General features: G+C 42.0%; 1 protein-coding gene across 7 annotated transcripts in view; it reads right to left on the bottom strand.

Moving 5' to 3' along the window:
- Nucleotides 1-26,445, bottom strand: part of ARID1B (AT-rich interaction domain 1B) — a 330,843-nt gene that overhangs the window by 135,706 nt on the left and 168,692 nt on the right. For 4 of the 7 annotated variants that reach the window (XM_082048491.1, XM_082048493.1, XM_082048495.1 and 1 more), the window contains exon 5: nucleotides 8,852-8,893. The exons of the other annotated variants lie outside the window; for them this stretch is intronic. In XM_082048491.1, coding sequence (XP_081904617.1) covers nucleotides 8,852-8,893 — 42 coding nt within the window. The remainder of the gene's footprint in view (nucleotides 1-8,851; nucleotides 8,894-26,445) is intronic. 7 annotated transcript variants of the gene reach the window in all.

The raw sequence follows: 26,445 nt of genomic DNA, 5'->3' as shown, positions 1-26,445 counted from the left end.
ATAACGGAGTAATTGAAGGTTCAAATTACAAACCGATGTTTTATGTAAAGAAATGTACATTCAGTAAAAAGCCCAAGATTCTGCATTATTGTCAATGCTTTCTTCCTCTTTGAAACCTGCAACATGTCAACAGCCCTTTTTCCAGGAAAGCACAGCTCCGAACCATGATACACACCTGACCTTGTCTCAGAAAAAAACAAGAGGAAATTAAAAGGTAAATCACATCTGTCTACCCAACAACTTTCTCACGATCCTCTCTGCAATTCCTATTCTTCAACCCTAGTATTAGTTTTAACAAGCTGGCTGCACAATCAGGGGAAGCAGCCACATAGCAGAAATCTGAATCTTTTTTTCTATATATGTATTTCATGCTATTAAAAAAAAAAAAAGAGAGAATGATATATAAAAAAAGCAAACAAATAGTAGTTTAAGGAAAATAAATATTTGTGGTTTCTTTGTTGTTGTTTTTTAAATGGTGATGTGAATGGGAGCATGATTCCTGCAGCAAGGTGGGGTTGGTTGCTGGAGGGAGCAGTTCTGGTCCCACCAGTTAAGCAAGCAGGTAGAATTTACAGCAGAAAAAGAAATCTGGTCTAACCTGCTTTCCTAATCAAGAACAAACAGCAAACTACTTGCAAATACTCTGTCCTGTCCCCTTCCCACCCCCAAACAAAGAGACCACCTGCCTCAACATTTTATTTAAAATGTGCAGGTATTTACAAGCAAACATTGTGTTCCCATTGTTAGATGATTCCTTGGTAAACCTGATACTCCCTCAAAGTTCAAACCAGCAGTATAAAGCAAAGGGGCCACAAAGAACCACAAATGACCCACCATATCAGGCCAGCATCACTCCGGTTACACGTCACCAGGCAGCAGAGCGAGGGGGGAACCTGAGAGCACACCCGGCCAGACACGGGCAGACAGCTCAGGCACACCAGGCTCGGGCCACCGAAGTAAGCCCACCCGTTAAAAACGTGGAGAGTAACAGAAGGAAGACAGAGAAAACAAATTATCTTTTTTTCTCGTGATAACTTCTATCATAGTGACTGGTGTGAAATGGTGGGTTCAGTCAAACCCTCAAGGTGATGCACGTTCCCATCACGAAAGCAGTACCACTTTGCAAAGTGCAAACCATACTACAGTCTGTCTCTTCAAAAAAAGCAGCAGGGGGAAGTACAGACTGCTGCTGCTGCTGCCGCCACCACAAGAACTGGGGGGGCTCCAGGTTGCAGCAGTTAATTACAACGAAGTGGCAATGTAAATTGGCACAGAACTGCCCAAAAAGGGATACTTATCAATCAGAAAAGCAAAACCAGTTGCCAAGCCTTCTTACTTACAGACATTACTCGAGCAAATACTAAACAGATGCCTTGAATCACATACGCATGTTCTGAAAACTGCACACTGATTTCTGTCCCCTGGTACTTTGGGAAAGGCGGTGGGAGCTTTAAGCTTGTGTCAAAACCCCAAAGTGTGGCCCCATCCACACCTTTACAACATCGATTGTGCCTTACTGGAGACGAAGGCTTTCCATCACGTCTGTGTGTGCCTGGAAGTAGAGGCGATGCAGGAGGAAAGCCAGCAGCTTACATGTTTTTAGTACTACTCCCAGCTGGTCGCAGGGCGCTGGGCAAACCACAGGCCAGCGATGTTGAAGGGTGCTGAGAAGAACACGATGTTCACCAGCTGTGCTCAAACCAGCTTGCCACAGGGTGCTCCGCAGCTCTATGAAACAAATTTTACCACATGCCCATGCAGACTGACCAAGTCTAACCCTGAGGCCATCAGTATTTATTCTGCAAGCATCATGAGATGCTTCACACTGAAAAGGAGCATTAAACATGGATTTATCTCTAGTTTAGAGAAAGAAACAAAGGAATATCGAAGGAAGCCTGACATGCTGTACCCACACTGTGACACTGCCACAGGAGAGCAGCCCTTCCTGAAGCCTTGTCCTGTCTGAGACTATAGGCCAGGAGCACAGGCTACAGGGCACAAGGAGGAAAGAACCAACTGTTACTTTGCCATTTACACAGTGTGTCTTGGCATTTTCACATCTGGGCATTCACAGCCAACGTATGATTATTTTTCCTGTTCTACATATAATTTCATTTTTTTCTCTTCAAGATCATGTTGGAATTGCCCAGATCTACCTCCACTGCACAGAGTCACTAGGACCTCTAAGAAGTGTTCACTTCCCATACTCACACAGAGCTTTAAAATCCTCTCTACATCAGAAGTGGGAGTGAGCTGTGAGGAGTGGGGCGCCACAGCAAGCAAGTGCTGTTTGAAATAGATTTTGATGAGGTACCACATTCATGTTCTGATTTCACCCTCTGTACTGTTATAGATACGCTCCTCTGCAGCCCCCAGTACTTGGGACAAACTTGGACCAAAGTCAGGACTATACAATGGATGGAGAGGAGTTTATGGCTTTAAATATGTTGGTGTGCCTCTTAATTTCTATAAAACTAATAGGGAAAACAAACAAACAAACCACAGAGATCTTTACTGAGACTGAACTTACCAAACATCAGAACTATGGATTATGTAAGTGAAATTTCTAAAACATCACAAATGCTCCATTTTGCATGTTCCTGGATGGTCCTGATTAATATAGCGGTGATATGCATAGGTCCAGGCAGAAACATGTTGCTGCTACTTCCTTAGTCATAACTATTTCAAAACACTTTGACACATCTTTAAGGGGTCCCTAAGAATATTAAAAAAGCACCTTGTTCCCTGCTATAATGCCACTCCCTGCTCTTAGAAAACATTCAGCGCAGAGGGAGCTCAGACGACTTCAGCAATCCTAAAACACAGCAGCTTTAAAAATTACTCAAAGAAAGCAAGCTGGAAAATCCTTTTAGTTATCTGAACACCTCAGGTAAAACAACTCCACACAGAACACAAGAAAAAAAAAAAAAAAAGCGGGGGGGAAATGTGTAATCCTAACTCTGCTCTGAGTAGCAAAACAGAAGTTACTGGAGGCTAATATGAATATCTATTTTTTTTAAGCTGAAACAAATCCAAAAACTTATTTACTACCCCCAGAATCCTACCTAAGTCAACAGTGCACAGACAGATGTAAATTATGACTCATTTCTCTGTATCTTCCCATAAACCAAGTACACACACAGACACTCCAAGTGTCAACATATCAAGACAGAGATAATTCAGACTCTTGAAAACATCCTCTTCTGAAAAGCATTAATTGGTTTTAAAACAATTTAATTTGGCTTTGAAGATGTAACTTTTATTAGCAGCCACCAGATGGCAGAAGCAGAGGCTGCTTAGAGTCTTCAACAAAAGAAAGCCGTCTTAAACAAGGCGTGCATTAAAAGAAAACAATTTTGAATGCCTACTTTTTCTTTTCGTGTCTTCTCTTCTCCTTCTTTCCCAGAAGTAAGTATTACTTTGTTGCAAGCAAGCTAATACAAATTTTAAAATAAATAAATAAATAAATAAAATATATTGAGAACAAGTTTTCTTGATCTTCTCAAATGGCATCTCTACTCCATCTTGTAGCTCAAGCCTTCTGTGTTAAGGATACCACTAGAACAACAGTTTCTTTCCAGATTTGCAGAGTCATAACTCACAGTCAGCCACCCTGATGTCCTGTGCTTCAAACCGGGAAGCTGACACGTAGCTACAGCGTGTAGTTGAATTTCCCCTCAGGATCTGATCTTCTGGTATCTGGAACCGTGAAAATGCATGGGCTACAGAAGATGCACCGTGATGTGCTGAGGGTTGCAATAAAGCAGTGTTTGCAAGGTGAAGAAATAAACAAACAACAACAACAAACAAAAAATCCTCTTAATAAACTCAAGTAAAAGTAGCATGATTGAGAGGAAAAAAGGTATATTAGTCCTAAGCACATTTGATTTTTAAACCCATGTATCCTGTATCAGAGAAAAAGCATTAAAAAAATGCATCTCAGCAGCACACACTTTAAAAAGAACTTAGGAACAGAGTCTCTCAATAACTCCCAGAGTTAATAAATTATGGAGTTGAGGTCATCACTTTATGCTGTGTCACAGAACAAAAATACAGCCAGTTCCACGAACAATACTGAAAGCTCCACCACGCAGACTCAGCCCCATCAGAAATGCCACCCTTGCTGCACTTCTTTAATAGAGCTGTGTCTCCATTATGCTCATGTCTCGATCAAAGAGAAAAGCTTTTCTCCTGTATTTGTCTTCTGCAAAGGAAATGTAAAATCACTCCTAAACTGAACACATCCATTGGGACTCAGATTCTCTTTCCTCAGCCCCAGCAGTACAGTCCCAGAAACAAACAGGTGAAGCTCGCTCCTACTTCAAGACAGCCCGAGATGCAGTGGCGTAGTTAATTCTGCCTCTGTACATTAGCAAACACGCCGCTTGCAAAATATGAAAGGCTTTCTTCCCTGCCCCGTTTTTAAATGACACCTGCAAATCACTAATCCAGTTGCCATTTATTTCCATATGTCAAATTACAATCTTAACTTGTGCAAAGCAACATAATAGTAATGATTAAGCCAATTACATCACAACACAGCTTAAAACGGCACACAATGGAAGGATTAAAGCTCACTACCAAATAAGAGAGTCCTGTTCTCGGTGGAGCTCCCCCACTGTGGGAACATAAGTGTCTCTTTTCCTGTTGCACAAAGTTGTGAGCCTTCTGACATGTAGCTGCTGGACTGCCATTAACAAACTTATTTATATTAATGCTGCCCTGAGCCGGAATCACGGCAGCTCGGCATTAGCTGCGGTAGGCGGCTCGGCGGCCGTCCCTGCGCACAGGGCTGAAGGCACTTGGCACGTCCGCAGGCAGGTTGAGACACGTGGCCGAGGTGATCTCACCCTGCTTAGGCTGAGCCCAGCCTCTTCCAGCCTGCGATATTTGGGTCAGGGAGGTGCTGACAGTAAAAGCCTTTGGGAAAGGGAGGGAAAGGAGAGGAGAGTAAAAGGAGCACAAATATTCGAAAAGTCAAGCAGCTCCTTCTCTAGATAGGGCCAGACACCATTTGTAACCTGTCTGGAATATGTGCTACTGCGTTCAACACCGTAATTCCAACTGATGTCAATATGCGGCTCCTGCAACCATAAAATGTGGGTTAAATCTTTATATAATAATCAACCTTTCAGACTAAGATTTTCAATTCGACCTCAGGGATTAAAATGTTCTAATGGAAATTGAGCATCTGAATCTCTTAGGAGGATTTAAAAAAACTCAGGCACTGTTATTTTTATTTGTTCATTGCTTTATAGTGTTTAAATCAGCATCACTCAGAATGGTTAAACCTTTTAACCTTTTATTTCAGTTCTGCACACCTTATTCTTTTTTTTTTCTCTCTCTCTTTCACATCTTTGCATCCCTCTTCATTTTCTCTACCATCTGGGAACACTGATCCCATATGCTAAAATGTATCTTCCTATTTCAGCTAAAACGAACTTAGAATAAATTGGTACTGATAGTATTTTACATGTCATTATTAGGCTTCAATAAGATTAACGGGACTGAAGGAGCTTCCAACTTCTAAAAACATTTCTGTGTGTTGACTGCAGACTTGGGCAGATACTGCTCTATCAATTCACTCTTAGATTCTATGTCAGTTTCTTGGCCCCTACGGTTTTGAGGAAACTTACTTATTAGATGTGTAGGTTTGTCCTCAGCAGAATCTGAAGGAACCAGGTATAAGTGGTGTTGAGTCTGTCTCAGATCATCTATCAGCTGTTCTGATTCACAAGGTGGTCATTTCCCTGACATCTCTCTATACACAACCACACACATATCACAACCCTTCTGAATATTGAAACAGAAGGATCAGTGGAAAGCCGGATATTTTGGTTTTCTCTTTTCTTTAAGAAACAAACGTGAACACAAACACACACAGAGATGCATGTGTAAATTAAACTGAACACTACGTGTACCATCTTCAAAAAAGCTGCTACAGCACCCTAACAGCTTCCCCTTTACCTAAAATTAGTTGCAAAGGAAGCTGAATGGTTTTGCTTCCTACTATGCAACCAAAGGAAGGGTTCAGACAGCCATGCTGTCAAATCTGGGTGTCTTTATACTTATCAAAAAACAACTTTAACTTAAACTGAAAAACTGCTTACACTTTCATGGCCCATTAAGGAGTACTGGTCTCACATATGCACAAAACGAAAAAAATGTTCATATTAAAAATACAATTTTTACTCCAATAAATGCTTTATATTTTACCTTTGTTTTGGGAAGACTCTTATTAAAAAGGTGATGTGGACAGAACATTTTGAAGGACTATTGCTAATGCTTTGCAATTTGCACCTGTTCTGTGCATACAGAGTAAAGATAAGATTTGGCACTTCAAAGTGCCTCTTCCCTGGGTATTTTGATAGTGTGAAACAATAGCTTTTAATTTTATTTTCTAAAATAAGAATTATTTTGTTGAAATCAATGTGCATATCTTGCATCAAAAGCATCCTGTACCTGATTTATACATGCGCTTATCATCAGCATCAAAGACTCAGCTATTCAAGGGGCAGATACATCAGCCAGGTTTTCACTTCACCGACGATAACTACAGTGAATCTGAACAATGTTCTGTCGTCTCATTCAGCACATTTTCCTGGGAAACAGCCCCATTTGCTGCCAGTATGCATATTTACCCTGAGATTAAAATAATGCAGAATTTAAGACTAACAGATAACACTATAAGCTCTTTCAGCAGTCTAGAAATATTAAAAACAAAACAAAACCAAATCCCACAGTATTCTAGTATCCACAGGCAACACGACCTGTCACCAAGCCTTAAACTAAGGGGTGTCTAAGGACAGGTGGAATGGATACAGTCAAAAGAAGAGCACCCTCTGCAGCAAATAATGCTTCTGCTTGTGCATACAGAGGGGTCCTAGTACCTTTCAAGCTGAGGCATATGCCACACTCAAAACCGTAGAGTCTCCAACAGACCTGGAGGAAAATTCAGGCTAAAAACTAGTATCAAGGAAAGCATTACGTTGTGCAAACGCTAACCTTATATCCTCCTCAACTATGCTATCTGGTATTTGCCATACAAACATGTTTTCTAATTTATAAAATTTTATATAGATTTTTTTTTAATTTAAAAAATTGTGCTTATGTGTATTCTCTGTGGGCATACCAGCTGATTTGTTAATATAACAGAGACACTAACATTTATTTGTCATTGAGACAGACAGTAGAGGAAGCATTTCTTAAGGTAGAGGAGGAAAGAAAGTGCTTTCACAGCATGCCTAAATAGACAGCTAAGATAAATTCCGAGATTAACAAATTCGGGATGATACATGTGCCTTTCTTCTCGATGGATAAAAAGTACACGACATTCCCAGACATACATAGTTCACTATATAATGTAAAGCTACTATTTTAAGAAAGTAAAAAGACCTGTTGGTTCTGAAGCAGAATCTTACAGAAAAGTTGCTTGGAACTCTGGAGCACGCCATTAAGAGCTGGCAGCCGTACCGATTTGGTTTTGTAAAACTGAAGCTTAGCAATAGCAAATTCTTAAAACTTTAGGTAATAAAAAGGAGTTTCAAAGCACGTCCATCAAGATGATTCCAAGACTGAAAACCACCCTGCAAGTCCAGCCATGAAAAAAAAGAAGCAGCGTCCTCCACAGTGTTTTAGTTCTAAGAGCAACTGGCTACAATAATCTTCAGTAGTCTGAAAGATTATGGAGATGAGTTCACAAGAACTGACCCTCCAGGTTTATTAAATATTCAATAAATATTCTGTATGCATGCTGGGTATTGAATAAAAAAACAAACAAACAAAACAAAACAAAAACCCCCAAAACAAACAAACAATGCTTCAAATAATACTGGAGTAGCTCTGTTTTTTAATAATTTATTTAAATCACTTTATCACATATCAACACAAAAATGTACAATACGGACACAATGTAATTTCTGGCATCATTCATATTCTATGAATGTTTAGGTGCTTTTAAAGCTTTTTAAAATTTTCTCTCCTGTGGGTTAGTTTTGTTTATGGCATTCTGTACAAACTCGGATAACTTATTTCATCTTTTCTTGATTTTTTTTTTTTTTACCTTGATAGTAATAGCACTGCTATTTTCTCACCTGCAGTAGTATCACAGCATGTGGGCCTTCAGCAGCAGGAAATTCTTCACTGTCATGATTTAGCCTACTGCTCCTACTATCTTCTGCTTTCCCTCCCCATCCACTCTCTTCCTAGCTAAATAGATATAGCCTACACACAATATGCCCTGCTTAGAATCATCTGCTATTAGCGCTCAATTAAAACTGTGGTCGCCACCATAATGCTCACCAACCAAAGAAACTCAAGCAAGAGTTTGGATACAGCCTATCCGAGCAACAGAGCAGATCTACACTGGCCTCTCCAACACGCGTACTGCCTGCTATACACTGAGCTACAATTGAACACAGGGTGATGCAGCTGTTCAATGTACAACATTCTACTCAAGATGCACTGTGAAAAAGGAACATGAACAAAGGGGCTTACTCAACAGACTACAAAGCGGATAACAACTACAATTTTTGAGCTGCAAATCAATGGAACAAGAACAAATCCGGCACTTGGGCAACTCCAATCTTAAAAGTTACTACAAAGCTGACATCCCATGTTTCCACATGGGCTTCCTCAAGTAAAATTTGTTCACAGGTTTTATACCAAATAAAAAGGATGGAGAGAGCCTGCGTGTTGTTCTCAGATTACCATTAGGGAAAGTTTCTGAATCAGTGGATGTAAGTCACAGGATCCTCAATTCTCAGGTTGAAAATTGTCATCTTCTGTGACATCACGTCCAACAATTTAAGTTGATGGGACCTACAGAACAAAACTGCATCAAACTACACACCTTGTGTCCAAATGTAGCATCCTCGGAGGCCAAGACTTCAACCTGAAATCATAAGGAGAAAGATAATTTCAAATTTAGCCACTACCAAGAACCTCTCTCTCCTGAGCACAGCACCACAGTCCAGGCAAAGAAGAGATCTGCATGGAGAGAGGCCAGGCTGGGTCAGCCCTCGGAAACCTACATACGACCGGACACGCGGAACCAACAGCTGACAACAGAAAACCTTGAGAGAGGAAACTCAGAAAGCATGCCTCACAACACAAACAAGGTTTCTCAACCTAAACGATGGAAAGATTATCTGTCAGTGTCCCAAATTTTACTGTACATCAGCTGGAACGCTGTTCTCCATATGATGTCCTGGCTACACCAAAAAGCTGCCTGAGCACAAGCAGAATCATCTACCATGATAACTCCCTGTAAAAAAAAGGCTGAAAATTTCTGAACTCTTCCCCTCCCATCATCTTCTAACCAGGCTGGGTGCTCCTGCACCAGCATCAAGTTGGAACAGCACTAATGGGAAACTCTGCAGCAGAGGTCTCGCTTGCAGGCTCCTGCCCTGTCTTGAGCATGGCAAAGTCTTTGAAAACTGTAGAATTTGGGGAACACAAACTCCGCAGGCAAAGGTTGAGACTAGTCAGCTGCAAAATACAGCGAATGTTTGAAAGCTGGAGAAAAGCAAGCTGCTGGGTCATCCAGTGCTGCTCCAAATCAAACTCCTTGCTGGCTGCCACGCACCACACAGCTCTAGGGGCTGAGATGCACTAACCCGAAACAACAGGCAAGAGACGCAGAAAAGCAGGCACACTGATTTTTCATTAGGCTCCTTACAAATACTTCACACTTCAGCACCTTTCACATGAGAATCTCAGTGCTTTTCTGCATTTTAATTAATTAAGCTTCCCAGTACACCAGTGAAGTAGGAAATGTCATCATCCCAATATACAGATGGAAGAGTGATGCAGAAAGAGGTTAAATAGTTTCTTACTAGTCATGTGCCAAGCCAGGGACACGCTCAGCAAAAGAATCCCAGATTTCTACTCCCAGGCTCACAGTTTAACAACTAGGAAATTCTCTATTTCTCTGATTTACATCCTATTTAAAATGCCTACTGCTGCACTGTAATTTATACAACTAGTATAACTATAACTAATGTATCTAATCTCCAGTTTAACTTAAGAAGAGTGAAGGATTTAAAGCAAATCAAGAGGGAAAAAAAATGAATGTCAAGTTTCAGCCTGAAGCACGTTATAATGCCAGAGTTATAAACCCCTGAATAAGGGGGTTTATAATGGAGAGGCTGATAAACTAACAATGATGGCAGCACTTAAATATATTTATGTCATGATCTAGTAACATATGGTATCTCTTCATCTCTAAATTAAAAAAGGGGGAAAAAAAAAGGCTAAGGAGATAAAGCATTTATAGGAACTAGGAATAAAAGAAGAAAATGAATCTGAAGTTACCCAATTGTTACCTGTCCAGCTGATTAGGAATGGCAGTAAGAGTCTACAAAATAGCATCTCATTCAATAGGAGGTAGGAAAAAAAAATCCAAGTAAATAAAATCAATCTAAAATGATATGTATTAGCTACTAATATTAAGCTTCTAATCCTTTAGGCACTTTATAAATATTAAACAATCAGTCCTGGTGAGACTGATAAATATCCATAATATATTTTACAGATGAAGAAACAGACAGAGGGTTAAGTGACTTGCCCAGGGCCAAAAAGAGAATAATCAGCCACTGGATTGCAAATAACAGTATGACTGCCTGTCACAATACAGTGCTCTACTCAGATGTTGAGTGGCTTCTGAAAAAAGTCATTCCAATATCAGAAGCAGTCTGGTTAGGGTTAATGTGGTACCCAGTTAAACTGTGCGCGCTCATTTTCACTAGGCTTACTGTTTTGGTACAACATCCGGCTATCGGACCTAGACAGCCCCCAAAACTTGAACAATCTGGTTCAAAACTTACTCAGTTTTCTCTGTCCAGTATTGTGCCAGTCACATACTCTAGATGCTACCTCCTGGGTTGTTAATGCTTATTACTCTGCTGCACTTCTCTTGTGGAGATCCATCAGCAAAACTGGAGCCTCCTCTGTGTCACCGGGTTCTTCTCTGACTCCCTCCTTGAACCCAGAGGGGCTGCTGACTCCCTGCCAGCCCCAGCCCACCCTGCCTCCCTTGCCTGATGTCCCTTCCTCTTCCTCCTCCTCTCCTTCCAGATACAGCCCAGTTGGGCTGATGGCCACGACAAGCCTGTCCAGAGCCTCCTGTCCTCTGCCCTGGGCTTCCACAAGGCTCCCAGCTGCAGGAGCACATGGCGGGTGGCACAAACTCCTGCACAGACTCACACGGGCCAGGCAGAGCATCCTCTGTTTGGGCTCCAAGCTCTGTCTCACCTGCAGAGGCCACCTCACCACGCAGGGACCTTCGCTGCAGAGCACAGTGGCATTGCAAACACAATGGGTTGTGGTAATTAAGCTCTCGCTCAGGGCCAAGAGCCTGCCTGCGACTGCCATAGTTTCAAAACACATGAATTAACACGGCACAATGACCAGCACCTTGGCAAAGCTCAATCCTCCTCCTTTTCACTGAGAAACTGAGAAGAGGAACAAACTGTGACATCAAAGAGTAAAGCAGAAGTTTAAGCTGATGTATTATAACTTACTGTTAGTCTCTTTCACATATAAAAATATCTTCTTTTATGCTTAGAAACTCAAGGCTTGCAGAAACAATAAAAACGGTTTGGAATGCAGTTACTGGTGTAGGTAATAATTCTAATAAAAAATGCTATTGATCAGGTCTAATAATGCCAATTCTGTTTTTCCAAGAGGGATCACACCATTTCTGTGATAAATACTCGTCCCCACTTTGCAGATGATGCAATAAAACATCCTCTGTTTTTTTTGTTACTACTGTGTTTACCAGTGTACTAGTGTGTTAGACCATTCTCTGCATAAAAGGCAGTTAAGATCAGTAAGAGACAAGTAGCTGCTGACACCATAAGATACACAATATGAAGTACTGAAACAAGATGTGGGACAAGGTGACGTTTTCCTCATGCTGAGTTTCAAAAAACAAAACAAAAACAAGCTTAAATGCATTACAACCTAGGCTGAGCGGACCCCCCTCTAGTGGGAATGAGAGTGTACTTCAATCAGCACCCATGTATTAGGCAAGCACCACATTTCTCTTAATCATCTTTAAAACATATCATTTCCATTCCAATAAACAAAAAAAATGTGCAAGAGATTCATTATTACTTCAAGATAATCAGACATTAATTAAGAACTCCTCATTATATACTTATTTGTGGCACTTACACATTTCCTATTTCAGTTGTCTGACTGTACATATGTAAATATATTATATTGGGCAAAGGGGGTGATTTTATTTTACAGTGAAAAAATCACTGCATTATTAAAAAAAAGCCGACTTGGTTCTCAAGTTCAGTGCTGTTGATTTTGTGTCTATCTATCTGTAGCAAGGTACAGTAGCTCTGCCCTGGGCACTGCTCTGAATCTTTGCTGAATGCCCCTCTCCATCTCCACTTCAACCCACTTCCCACAGTACAGTGTTGTAGCTGAATGGGGCTGTTTGCCCTGTTTTTTGTTTCTATGTAAAAGCAACTTTTAATCACTGTTCATTGGTGGTTTTTCCAGTTTATCTAAAGAATCAAAAAGCCTTTCTGCTTCTAATAAACAAACTCAAACCACACTACAGTATCTTGGGCTAGAAGGCTACTGTAAGTGGTAAGGGGTAAACGATGAAGTAGTATTCTAGAGAGAGTGTGTATTAACCACACACTGCAGATCTATTACAGGAGACGCAAATCCCACGGCTGGAGCAAGTGTGTCCGGCAGGGGCAGCACCAAGAAAACCTGTGGGCTCCCCAGCCATTTTAACCTACCTGTCAAAAAGACAATGAGTTGAATCACAGAATGGTTTGGGTAGGAAAGGACCTTAAACATCATCTAGTCCAATCCCCCTGCCATGGGCAGGGACATCTTCCACTAGACCAGGTTGTTCAAAACCCAACCCAGCCTGACCTTGAACACTTCCAGGGATGGGGCATCCACAGCTTCTCTGGGCAGCCTCTTCCAGGGTCTCACCACCCTCATGGTGAAGAATTATTATCCCATTCAATCACTCCTTGTTTAAAGAGATACCCTGACAGCCCAGATTATAAAATACTTAAACACAGATCAAAACCTTAACAAGCAATGCTGAACAATACGTTTTTGGAACAGAGTTGTACAACCTAGTGATCAGATGAGACAAGGAACTCTGATAATTTAGTCTTCTCCAAAGCCATACTTGGCACGGATCTGGTCCTCAGCTCAGTCCAGCTCCTTGTTGTCTCATCAAGACTTTGTTTGAGATAGGATTAGCTGGAACTGAGCAAGCGCCACAGGAAGTGGAATACCGTTAACAAGAGAAATTACAGCTGTGCTTAGTACCCAGACTGTTATCCAAACAACAGAATATGAGGCAGTAAGTATGCAAGGACAAAATAATTAACTCAAAAAAGACACGGGTCACAGAACCACTCTCCATCTTTTTTGGGGGGAATCTGAAAACAAGTACTAAAAATAATTTCTGATGCATGTGGATTTCCATATAACATCCTGTTAAAATTAATGCTGAAAAGGATCATCGATCTATGTTTAACTACCCAGGCAAAAACTCCCAATACAACACACACTTAACGCTGCTCTCAGATGGGGGTCGGAGCTCCTCAGAGTTCATCTAATAGAGCCGCTCTTTGCAGCTGGCAGGTGAGGGGGTGACAGCTACTCTGGCAAGGAACGCAGCAGCCTGGAGCAGCTCTGATCCAGACAAAATATTCTGCGCAGGCACTTACGGTTTCCATGGGTCACACACGAGAATTTGCCCAGCTGGCTGCAAATTTTATAGGCTTTCTATTGTCATTTATTTGACATTATTATTCTAGGAAAATTACAGCATGGGGCTTCTCTGATACCTAGAGGGCTTTTGCCAACTGCCTGCTTGCTAAAAAGGCATGCCTCTGGCACTTTTAAAATATGCTCAAAACAAAATAAATGTATATGTTAATACTTGCATTTTGTAGTCCTTTGGTTTTCTCTGTTTGGTAAAGATCAATCAGATCAGAAACGACTCTCTTCCCTGTGATAACAAAATCCCAAAAGAATGAGGAAATACAGGTGCTTCAGTGAATTACTGTCAAATTACCTCTCGCTGTTGGGGTGCACTTGCTCAATCATGATAAGATAAACTGCATCACACTGCCCAGTTCCTAACCAAACTTGGCTCTTGTACCCATGGTTTGTTCTCTGACTTACACAGGAGCTCATGGCAGGTTGGGGGAGGCTCTGTACCCCCAACAACTTAAAAGTTGGATGCATTTGTCCTGGTGCAGAGCAATGCAAATGCAACTCCAACTACTATTTCTGCACAACAAGCTTGCTGAGCTGTCTATAGAAAATACCCTGGACAGCGTGAAACACGGAGGATGCTGTAGTGTTTGACGCAGGTATACCCTCACAAACCTTTCTAGTGCAGATTCTCAGCTTTTAAGGTTTTTCCTTCAGCCCACCCAACCACACACCACCAGTTCTGAACCCATCTTTTTTAAACAAAGGTGACAAGAAGTTAATCCAGTTTTCATTTCTCAAAGTCCTTAGGAAGTTTCTTTCAAAGATTGAATATGGCTATAGTCATTCATATCTTCACAAAATCCAGCCTAACTAGCTGCACTATATCCTCTCTTTGCCTTCCTTTTAAAGTAATTGAGTATTCAGCAACTGTAGAAGATGGTTCTTCTCTTTGGAGCAGGGACAAATCTAAATGACCCACACAAGTTTCTGGCAATTCTTCGAGGACTTACTGAAGGCACACACAGCTTTTAATGCATGCAGTACTGCAGGAATAAACTTTGGTAACTGCGACAGCCCTCCCTTCCACTTATTGTCTGCTACCTGCCACCAGTTTTATTTTTTAATGGCAATCATGCGTGTACTTCAGGCTAGGTTTCAGGTCTGTAGCAAACGAGGACCAGGCATGTTCCATGGGCAATCTTTGAACAAACACATCAAAGACACGCCTTTGTTATGACCCTGAATCTATGCCTGGAATAAAGGCATGGCAGTCACATGGTATATATCTCGTGAATTAAGGACAGATCAGCTGAGATTTCCTCACTTGCTATACAAAGTTCGTTCAGACTACATACTCAAGGCCTTTTGGTTAAGTATTATAAATGCCACCTCCTCAAAGCCTGACCTATGTAAAAACTGGATACAATGTGACCCAGTTCAGGACAATTATTTACTAAATCTGGCATCCACTTTTTCTTAGACTTTCCCTTTAATTTGTTTGTTCTTTGTGGTATCAGTCATTTATCTTGTAGCTCACCAGGTCTAGCAATAATAAAGATCAGTGTTCTAAATTTTGAAGCCACAATTTTTACCTCCAAAAATACAAATTAAGTAACAAAACGATCTCTCTTTAAAAGACAGAATAACTCTGTGTGCTACTTTTGTGTTAAAATGGTTTGAAAAGATGTTTCAAGAAACTATGCTGCAGCTTGAATTGCTTATTAATTCTCCTCATTCTCCTTATTAGCATGTACAGACAACACAGTGGCTCAAGGACACAGCTCGCTGAGGCAGCTCTGTACTTGGTCAGCCGGTGTTCGAGATAAAACACAACAATGCCTCACGTTCTTAAAAGCTGTTTAGTAGAGCAGATCTGTCTTGTTCATATTTTTAAACTGTTTCTTAAATGTCCGTATTTTGGGGGAAGCTGATTTACAATGACCAAAAAAAATCATTCTCATCTTCAACATTGTGCCCATCACACATTCTTGAACATGCTATTGACTAGCCTGCTGGTTTAGTCTCCCATTGCAAATATTTTGCAGAATCCTGGGATCAAGGCCAATCCCTAAGAAGCAAAAAAAATTAGACTCTAGATATTAGCTAACTAAAAGCAATTACCATCAGCCTTGTGAGACGTAATACTTACAAAAGAATTACATATATTAGATGTAACTTGGGAGAAAAAATTGGGAGGCAATTCCTGTAACCTCAAAAAGACCGAAAAGTACAAACATATTTAGGTCTGCACCAGGAAACAACCATTACATATCTCAGATAAACTGACATTTGAGACTGTGTACATCTCTGCCCAGGGCACGCTCACTGCAGGGGAACCTTTGAGACCAGTCTGTGAGCACAATCCTGTCCCTTACAATTCTGCTGTAACTTATTTCTCCTCAGATACCATATAAACAGTTAACCAGCAGCAAATTATTGACAGTAACATGCTCATCTGCTACTATCACGAGGAGATGAAACAGGTAGGATATAAATACACACATACACATGCACATGTTTTCCCTCTGCAAATACGCAGACAAATTCTTTTGTATCTTTCTGTCATGCTGTTTTTCATATATATATATGCAAAGATGTGTAACATAGTTAGTTCTTTCATACCAGAACGCTGCGTGAAACAGAGTAACTGCACTGCAAATTAGCTTTCGATATTTATTTGTTTGACAATGTAGAGATCAAAATGACTGTTGTACTTAGACAGAAATCTCAGAGCAGTCTCTATTTAATTTCCCTTAAGAAAACAGTGGTAGATATTATAAAAACAAAACTCCAGCCTTTCATCCTCACACATTCTAATATATGGGAAAACCTGAAAAACTGTCATCATACCACATGACATAAGCAGTAACAGTTACTGCCATCAGTGAGCCTTTTATTTAGGTATTGTGTCTGCCCCTTCTCTAACCCATTTGTATTTCTCACTCTCTTATTCCAACACCGCGATCTCATTTTCATTCTGCACTTCCAAAACTGGGAATCATTAAACCTCGTCTACTGAAGCCCACTGCAAAGTGTCTCTACAGCAGCCACCTCTGTGGGCGACCACACGCCAGAAAAGGTTAAAATGTTTCTGCCCTCTACCTGCAGTGCTGGAGGTTCCCACTGCCACAGCTCAGCACCCAAGGGGCCACCTGAACACCCCCAACAGCCCTTTTCAGACAAAATTCTAAATAGAATATGCCATCCACCAGCAACTAGGGGGTGGTACCGAACATCTGCAGTGCCATAATGCTTTCAAATATTCCAGAAAGTTCCAGAAAAGCATGTTTTAAAGCTGCCCTCACCAGCAGGGAGGGTTTTTTCTGTTTAAGGCCGCAGCTACAGAGTACCCTCCCTGCTCCCTCTCAATATAATTACTGCACATACCACCTGTAGACGTGACAATAAACACAGTCTTAGCTAAAACTGCACTTCTTACCTTAACAATCTTGCCTAAAAGAAGTCAAACAATCCACAGCAAAAAATGAAGTGACCAAGGACAAAATCTTTACAGAAACAAAGCTTCGAGTTTCAACTCCACACCATTCTGTCAGCAGCTTTCTCATTTAATTGAGCCCGCATACAACCAACATCAAAGATACTAAGCTATTTTGTGCTGAAAATATTGCAAGCATGTTAGGAAGAGGTGGCAAACAGAAAGGATCTGTCAAAGGTAACAGATGTATCAAGGGCACCAAGCACTGTGAAGGCGGCGTTAATTATCTATGCTGAAAAAGAAAAGGTGTTTGAAAAACAGAAACTGTTTCCAAAAGATTCAACATATTCCTATTGTGCTCAGGAGAAAAAGCTTCCTGCACCTTAGACAGTATTTTAGGTATGCGGGTTAAAAAGATTTTTTTTTTTAGGCAAGGCAAGCACACAATGTCAAGAGCAGCCTGTTTCAGAAACATGGCTTTAACTTCAAAACCTTTACTGTGTCTCACAACCAATTCCAATCATAAATTGCATTCTCTATTCCTGCTTTTAATGGAATGGGTAACTTTCACAACATACCTGAATCTCTAAAGTAACAGGGAAAAGAAGAACACCTTTCTGAACACCTTTTTGTAATTTAGCACAATCTCCAGAGTACTTTCAACTCCTGCCCTACAAGGATTGCTTCATTTTTCCTTTTGCTTTACCTGAAAGAAGTGGTACTTTTTGAGATTAAAACACGAATAAGCAAAAAAGTCACACACAGGCAAAATTTTTCACCAGAGGACCTACCCTACATACAGCTCATGTTCTTATTTTTCATAGACTGTATATGGTTTTACTTGCTCACAACGTAGTTCTGAGCCAGCAGAAGAAACCAATTCTTCATTATACCTATGCTCCTCCTCCTCTTCACCTGCCCTCACACGACTGGTGAGGTGGGACTTTCTGCAGCATGATTTTGAGAAAACTGGTTAACACAAGAACAACCCTCTTTATCTCCAACAGAAAAAAAGGGAAAAAAAAAAAAAAGGAACAGATCAGAAAAGAGATGTGCAACAATTAAAAGCAAGGAAAGCCTCCACCTTTATTAAAGAAAAGACTGAAGCATATTTCTCTGAAGATAATTAAAACATACTAAACACATGTCTGATATTGCACACTCAGCTAAATTAATATAGTTGCCATAGGAGTGTAATATGATGGACAATGGACAACGGAACCACGGTGGTCTACGCAACAGTAAATTACGTGGGGAAATGGCGCAGGCAATTAATTGCCGGCAGGGATGTAACAGGCTCTCAGAACCTGGTCCCCTCTTTCTCAACTAGACAGTTTCTTCTGACACCCTCTTCTCCCGTATCAGCACTATGCAAATACAGGGGGTGGTTAATACTGGCAACGTCTGGGTAATTCACTTGGGCATCATCTGGGCATCGTCATTTCCAGAGCACAGATTTGGAAGGGATGGTTTCCACAACAAAGTATCAACACACCTGCCAAATAGTCAAGCAGAAGGAATCCCCTGGGTAATGTTCTGTATTTCATACTGTAACTTGAAAAGGTAAATCTGTGGCACAAGACTCAGCTGAACTGAATTATTTTTGCTAATGACCTGAACTTTTCTCTTGAATTATTTTAGGCTGTGTCCCCATTGCCTCCCCATGAGGCACAAAGATTGATAAATACTGAGTGTGTTAAGTGCTTTAAAAATTATTCGGATGTCACAGCTAGCCCGTTTTTGACCCTTCCGGTATGAGGATTTAAGAGTTCACTGGGAAAGAACAAGTGCTTCAGTCAGTGCCATAACTCCTCCACACTCTTCCAGCTCACAACAGCAACACAATTCCTCAGAACTGAAGGAAAAACCACCTCTCAAATCTAGTCCAGCTTTACATCCAACCTTTCAATGGGGCAGGCAAAAATACAAACTCTCCTAGGAGAGTCACTTCAGTCCTTAGTAGGGTGCATAATAATAAAAGCCTCAATAAACTGACAAAGTTTTTGTGTTTTGTTTCTTTTTCATTTTACTCTGAGTTCTCTAATAGAGAAAAATGAACACAAGCCCTGAAAACATCCTCCTCCAAAAGCACACATTCCATGATTCAAATGAACAAAGTCCCAATCTGCATACAGGAATCAAACGGTGAGGTCTCCTCAAATACTTGAACTACTTACACAAATTGGTACTTTTTTCACCAAAGCAAGTGCACAATGTAAAATTTAGCAGAACACTTCAGCATTTCACTGTTTTGCTATACCCATAAACAACAAAAAGATTTAACTCCAAATTCTTCTCCAAGTTACTTCAAGCAAATAGCAGCTCACTTATAGAAGCCTGATTAATTGCAGAATCTTGGCTTCAGAATTCGGTTACATGTTAGAATATTAAAAACTCTGAAGTCCATAAACAATGACTATAAAACTGTTTATAGCATTTTTAGTATTTTGTTTGAATACTGCAATATGAACTACAAATGCACTTTTCCCTGCCACCCCCCTAGTCCCCCTTATTTGTTTGCTGCTGTTTCTTCATGCAAACAGAACACCACTCCGGGTGAGAGGAGGAAGAGAGGATGTGGCAGGCTATTGACTCGCCACCTCCTCGCAAACTCTGCTTCTTCATTGTGCTTTATGTGCCTGCTCTGTGAGTTTTATTCTGGGTCTACAAGGGTGCTTCTGGATAATTGCAGGATACAAGCCAGCATTTTTTTCCAGCCTGTCTCAATTTCAAAGTAAGCCCCCCATTCATGCTTTTACTATAACATTAGTCAAAGTAAAACAGCAAAACAAATCAATTGCTAACAGCCACGTGCAGTTTTCTAAACTTAGCATTTCTGCACAACGGTGTGCATATAAGGTAATATTCAGTGCAGCAGTACATGCTGAGGCACGAGAACCTTGTATAAATCCTCAACTTCAATGACTGTTTTTGTAAAGATTTATTTTTTATGCACATATGTATTGCACAGGTCAGCCTAAAAGAGGATACAGCAAGTACCCAAGCAAAGATTTTTCTTGCAACTTTTCCTGAAGAACTAAACCCCAGCACTCACCCTGTTTTCCAAGTACAGTATCCACACCAATTAGAACGATAAGCTGGCAACCCTGGAAACTGCTTTTTATATTCACTTTAAGCTCATTTTACTCAGAATGTAAAGAAATACTTGAACTACAGTCTCAAAGGTGAAAGGCAAGAGTTTTAATTTCTGGACTATGCAGCCCTGGCAGGTCTTTTCAACACTTTATGTTTGGTGGAGTCCATTTTGTTTCTGTATATATTTCTACTAAGCTTCCCCTTTTCCCTTAAAACAAACAATATATCACTGTATTTATAAGGAAGGCAGTCATGGACAGGTTTTGCTGCAGCCCATTTGTTATGTCTGAGTTTACAAACAGCTGTCCCAGGCATCTCCACTGGATACAATTTTAGTCTAGACAGAGGAAATCCAAGCTACTGCTGCCCAAACAGCATAAACACAGGAAGATTTTCAATCAATCACTTCATTAATAGGAACACATCTAATAATACACGGGGAGGGTATTTTGGAAGAAAGCCTATTTCAGAGCCTGAAACAGTGTAATTGCATGGCATTGTTCTTGTGCTAGGCAGGGCTATGGAACGACACTCTCACAAACCAGATTTTGGTGCCATGGTAGATTTCAATAAAATGAGCCTTGTTTCTCCAACACAAGTGGCTTTCAAGACCACTGACAACTTTGAATTAAATGGTAAAAAGACTAAACAAGACTTGCACAGCACTGGCATTCATCTCCGCTTTGATACAATCAGGTCAGTGCCCCACACAAATATATTTCTAGCACGACCATTATTTCTGGCTTTCTTCAAGTTGTTTTACCTGAGAAATAGCATTAAATACAGCAGTTGTTATCATACTAATTACTTTCTTCTGTTCTCCTCTGTGTCACCCTGTTGTCTGTCGCTCAACATGTAAGTATCTAGAAACAAACTCCTTCTAATGCAGTTATTTCTTTGTTGCTATGTTTTTAGAGAAGAACACTGCGTCCTCCCTTCTTATGTTTGGAGCATCCACACACTTAATTCCAAAAATAATTCAAAAAATAAAATAAAAAAGAAGAACATTGCAAAGCTTTCCAGCTCCACCCCCCACAGTGGAGGAAGGAGAAGCAGCTTTTCTTCGGTGCTTATTATATTTTTTTGTTCCTGAGAAGTAGCTGTCCCTTCAACAGGCTCAGTTTACGATCATGATCTCAGAACAACTTTTACCAGTGGGTGTCAGTGTAACAGTGTAATGATATAATGGGGGGAGGACAGGGAGAAAACATGAAAAAAAAAAACAAAGATAGTGTTTTTTTACATGCTACATTTATTAAAAAAAAAAAAAAAGGAGAAAATGTTTCCTTTCAGAGCCTATTTCACTGCTGATCTATTATACAAAAATTCTCTAACTTTGCATGTGTTTGTGTTAACACGCCCAAAGTAATTAATTTCAATTTTTGTTTTCCAGGCCTATGTATGTTCTGTGTGCGTACACACACGCACACACTGTAAGCATTTGGAATATAAACCTTTTCCATCGTCTTGACGAAATGAGACTGTCTCTTTAATTGAAATTTCACAGTGAACAGTTAAGAGGCTCTGTGGACCCCAACTTATTAACCTGTGCCAATTTAACTAGTATTACTCAAGAGGTTCAAAAACCTAAAAATAGGTGTTAATCTGTGCAGACTGACAGCAGCTAATCAGTACCTGCCCTGTCACAACTTCTGTCCCTCCTACTCACTGGGGGGAGGAGGGGAAGTACAGCACACGGGGAGGGCAAGAAAAGGAGAGCTCTGGGTTTTAAAAAAAGTATATTGGGTAGAGCTCAATTTGAAAACTTGTTCCCCTACCAGCAAGCAATGGCTTCCTGAAATCAAGAACTACTTGAACCAAATCCTTCTGTCAAAGTGATAAAACCCTTCATTTTTACTAACCATAAAAACAAACAAGCTTAAAAAACCACTGACCCTAGTTTCAAGTCTAATTAGATGCATAACGTGCATTTGAAGTTTTAAACGTGCAACTTTTGTCTTCTGAAATGTTGTTACATTTATAACCTGGTTCAGAGTCTTTCTCCACCAAAGCAACAAAAGTATACATGGCTGTTTACACAGGTACCGATTCTTCCCTTGCCCAGCTCCCTGCACTAACCCGGTCCCTGTGCATTGGCGACAACCCCAGCAGTTACGTGCTCACATACCCAGCTGCCTTTTATTAATATAAACAGAATGATCTGCTGAGTGAAGAGCAACCCAAGCTGCAGATTACGGACTACCGGCTGCTGCAGCTACAGGGACAACTGTAGCTCTGCCCTTAAAACCATACCCCGGAAAAGTGGATTTAAAGAAAAAAAAAATGAAAAAAGTGTCAGTTGGGCCAGCTCACAACTAAACTGTCAAAAATAAGCACTGAACTAGGTTATGTCTTTCTGTATATAACTCGTGCTGACCAGGCTATGCCGGATTTTGTTAAAGCGAAGAAGTATCTTCCCGAGTAAACCATTAAGCCATCACGGTCAGATTTGCAGGAAGTACCAAAATAATGTAAAACAATCCTGTAAAGCCATTGTTAAGAGAAGGAAGTAAACAACAGTGGGTTAAAGGGGGGGGGGGGGGAAGGGAGGCGCTCTGCGAGTCTCTTTCGTGCGTGGCTTCAAAAAAAAAAAAGCGGCGAAAGGCCCCGCTCGGGCGCCCGTTCCCGCACCGGGAACAAATGGCCGCGGCCCCGCCGCCCCGCGCCCGCAGCTGCGCCCGCGCCCCGCCGCGCGCCAATGGCGGCCCGCCCGCCCCTCCCCCGCCGCCGCGCGACCAGACCTGTTTTTGTCTGCCTCAGTCAGCGGCGCTCCCGCCCGGCTTCCTCCCCACACACACCCCCCCCGGCCTTATTTTCCATCCCTGCTCAACCATCAGCCACTCGCTTTAATTACGCAGAACGAGTTGCAACTCATCCAGGCTGAAAGTTATATTGAAAAAGAGCGAGCGAGTGTGGGGAAAGAGGACGGGAGGGAAGAGGGAGATGGAAACGGGAGAAAAAAAGCAGTCGAGGGTGGAGTTAGGGCCGGGGAGGGCATGATAAACAAGGCTCCTTCCTTACAGTAAATTTTAATGCAACTTTTTATTTTAAGCTTTCTCCAAGGTCAGCAGAAACTCCCCTCTCCATGTTTCTCCTGCTCTGCCAAGGCTCCTCAGAAAAAGATCAGTATCTTTCGTGCCTATCCTTTTAAAACACCACCTAAAAAAAAAAGGGGGAAGAGAAGCCCCGAGGGCCCAGCAGACCCCCGGGCCCCCACCTGCGCTCAGCCCCGCAGGCAGGGCGAGGCAGGCCGCTGAGGAGCGGGCCCCTCTCCGCGAGTTCCCAAGTTTCCGTATTTAGGCCGCCTCCAGGTTTCGCTGCTCTTTAAGCCACTCTGAGGAATTGAACAAGGGCCACTAAAAGCCAGAGAGAAGAGAGGGCGGCCTTGGGCAAGGAGAAGCCGCCTGCCATTTGCCTGGGCCCCGGCGGGGCGGGTGCCTGCCCTCAGCACGCAATCCTCCTCAGCGTTTATGTGCATTTACAAAGGCACATCTGTGCGTGTTGGAGGGCCAGCCTGACGTGTTTGCTGCTCGCAGCAGCTGCGGTTTCTGAGGAAACAAGGCTGATTTTCTAGTCAGGCTGGAAGGGCTTTTTTCTCCCCCCCCCCCTTTCCCCGTTCCAAGCGCCTACGTGCGGGGGAGGGGGAGCGGGAACGGCGGGGGGAGGAGAGGCGGCGCCGCAGCGGAGCCTCGGGAGGCGGCGGGGGAGGGGCGGGCCGCGCCGCGCGGGGCCTGCCGGGAATCGGTTGGGGCCGCTTTCCGAGGGCGGCTCTCGGTGTCGCAATCCCGCTCGCTCTCGGCTGTTGGTTTGGTGGCGTGTTTTGTGCTTTTTTTTCTTCTTCAACGTTTGTAGCCGACTGTTGCGCGAGGCCTCAAAACTGTCAGGGGCTGTCTCGCACCGTTTGCCAAAAATCCCTTTAATCCTGCCAATTTGGGAGAAAAAAAATTCAAAGAAAAAGCCCCGCTTAACTAAGTCCTCGCACTTTGGGGTCCTGCGGGGCGGATTTCGACGGTTTCCCCTTCGCGGGCGTCCCCTTCTACTTCCCCACCGCTTCTCGAAAGGCAAACGGTTAATTCAAGCCGCTCCAATTATTTAAATAGGCGGCAGATTTCCAAAGCGATAACATTTTGCAGGGGATGAGCACATCTGAGCAGGGGGGTTGTCCTTCCCCTCTCTCCCTCGCGTTTTCCCCAGTCTCTCTCTCTCCCCCCCCCTTTTTTTTAAAAAAAACCCTCGGCCCTGGCAACCAATAAAAACAGATAAAATTCCCGTCCCGCTGAATGATTAACTCCGGCGCTGACACGCAGGCCGGGCGGCGGGGGAGGACAGCGGGGGGGTGCGGCCAGCGAGGGGCCCGCGCGGGGAGGGGCTCGCGCCGCAGCAAACCGCCGCCCCCCGCAGCAACCGCCGCCGTGTCTGCCCCCCCCGCCGCCCTCCCGAGGGGGCCTTCGACACCCTATTCTGTAAGGGCCGCGCTACCTGCGTCGTGAAAAGAGACGGAAATTAATTAAAACTTAAAGGCCGGAGAGCGAACCCGGGGCCAACAAGGACACGCCAGGCGAGATCAAATGTTCCAAGTTAAAAACGAGCGCAGCGCTTCGGCTCCCCTGTTCTACCCGCCCCCAATAAAACCCTCTAATAACGAAAATTGAAGATTAGGGGGGAGGGCAGAGACTACTGCTGTTCCGACAACGACGGGAAGAAGAAAAAAAACAGATAAAATACACATGGAAAGACTTGTGCTAAGTTCGGTAAAGTACTAATTGACTGTAATAGGCAAAGGTGGAAGATAAAAAACATTTGTGCTTTTTGTTCTGATACTAAAAGTGTCAGATAAAATCCCTTGTAGCTGTTTATTTTTAAAATGTCCAAACATTTTCCTGTGCACACAGCATAACAAATTAATTTCACTGATGTTTAAGCACTTGAGATCACTGCAGACAAGCAAGGAATTGATTCCGAGATATGAAAGCTAATGTTACAAATTTTTCAAACTTGGTTGCCTACTATTAGGGTACCTATGTTCATATTTAGTCACTGAAATAATTGGCCTAATTTTCAGAAATTATAAGCACTCACATTTTCAATTAATTTCACATCTCTGAAAATGAGGCCATTACATATTTAAATTTGACCTAGGTTTGAAAATTTTGGTTGTATCTCCGAAACAGGAAAAAAAATCTCTTAAAGTGAATTACAAGCAAATACTGGCATACTTACTTAACAGCATATATGGAGAGACTAGAAAGGGAATATGTATTTATTTGGCAGTGGTATCTAGTGCTACAGAAGCTACCTGACAATTGCATTAAAAATATTCAAAGCTCTATTTGAATCTGATACTTAGATTGGTTCCAGTTATTGCCGTGGAAAAAAATACGAACAACTTTCACCTCAACAGGAAACAAAGCCCACATTTACAAATTGTCAGGGCTGAACCAACACATTTGGCCATATTAATCAAACTTAACACACATTTTCCCCCATGGGAACTGAATTTAAAAAAATCACCTCTGCTTTAAATAGGAGAAAAAGGCAAACTGGGTGAGGACTGCATGCGCATGTATACCTCACTGAATGTAATTTAACTGTTACTTCTAACTGTACAAGGGGTTTTTTTCCCACAATTTGAAATGAACTTTTCTGTAGGTCTGAGCAATGCACAGGGGTGGCTCTAAAGGGTAGTATTAGAAATGGGGGGGGGGGGGGAGTAAGATTATTGAGAAATACCAAAATAATCATGTTTCTTGCCTTCTGCCAGAACTGCAGTCAGTTTTACCAAGCTGAAGCACTCAGAAATCCTATGTTTCGGCTCAGAAAAAGGAGAAAAAAAAACTTTACAAAACATCAAAGTTTTAAGAGACAACTTTGGATTCTTTTTATGCATCTTCTAGTTTGTGAACATGAAGTAGGTACTTACGATCATTATTCTCACATCCCTCCTCCTCCATTTTACAAGAGCTAAAAAATGCCCCCCTACAAGCACTGGAATGTAGAGGCTGAACAGTTTTGTTGTCGTTGTGTGTGGTTGATTATTTTTTTTTTTTTTTTAATCCAAGAAATGATACTCCAGTCTCTGTTCCATCCTCATCTCTTCCCCTCCAACCTGAAATGCAAACCCTGAAGCAAACTCCCAGTCAGATTGCCCTGGGAGCGGGGAGCCAGCCTTCTGCCTTAGCCTCACCCCCATCCAGGGCAGC

This window comes from Streptopelia decaocto (assembly GCF_964273445.1).
Source record: "Streptopelia decaocto genome assembly, chromosome: 3".
Taxonomy (NCBI): domain Eukaryota; kingdom Metazoa; phylum Chordata; class Aves; order Columbiformes; family Columbidae; genus Streptopelia; species Streptopelia decaocto.
Note: the sequence above shows the minus strand (reverse complement) of the source record. Positions and strands in the feature narration are given on the sequence as shown.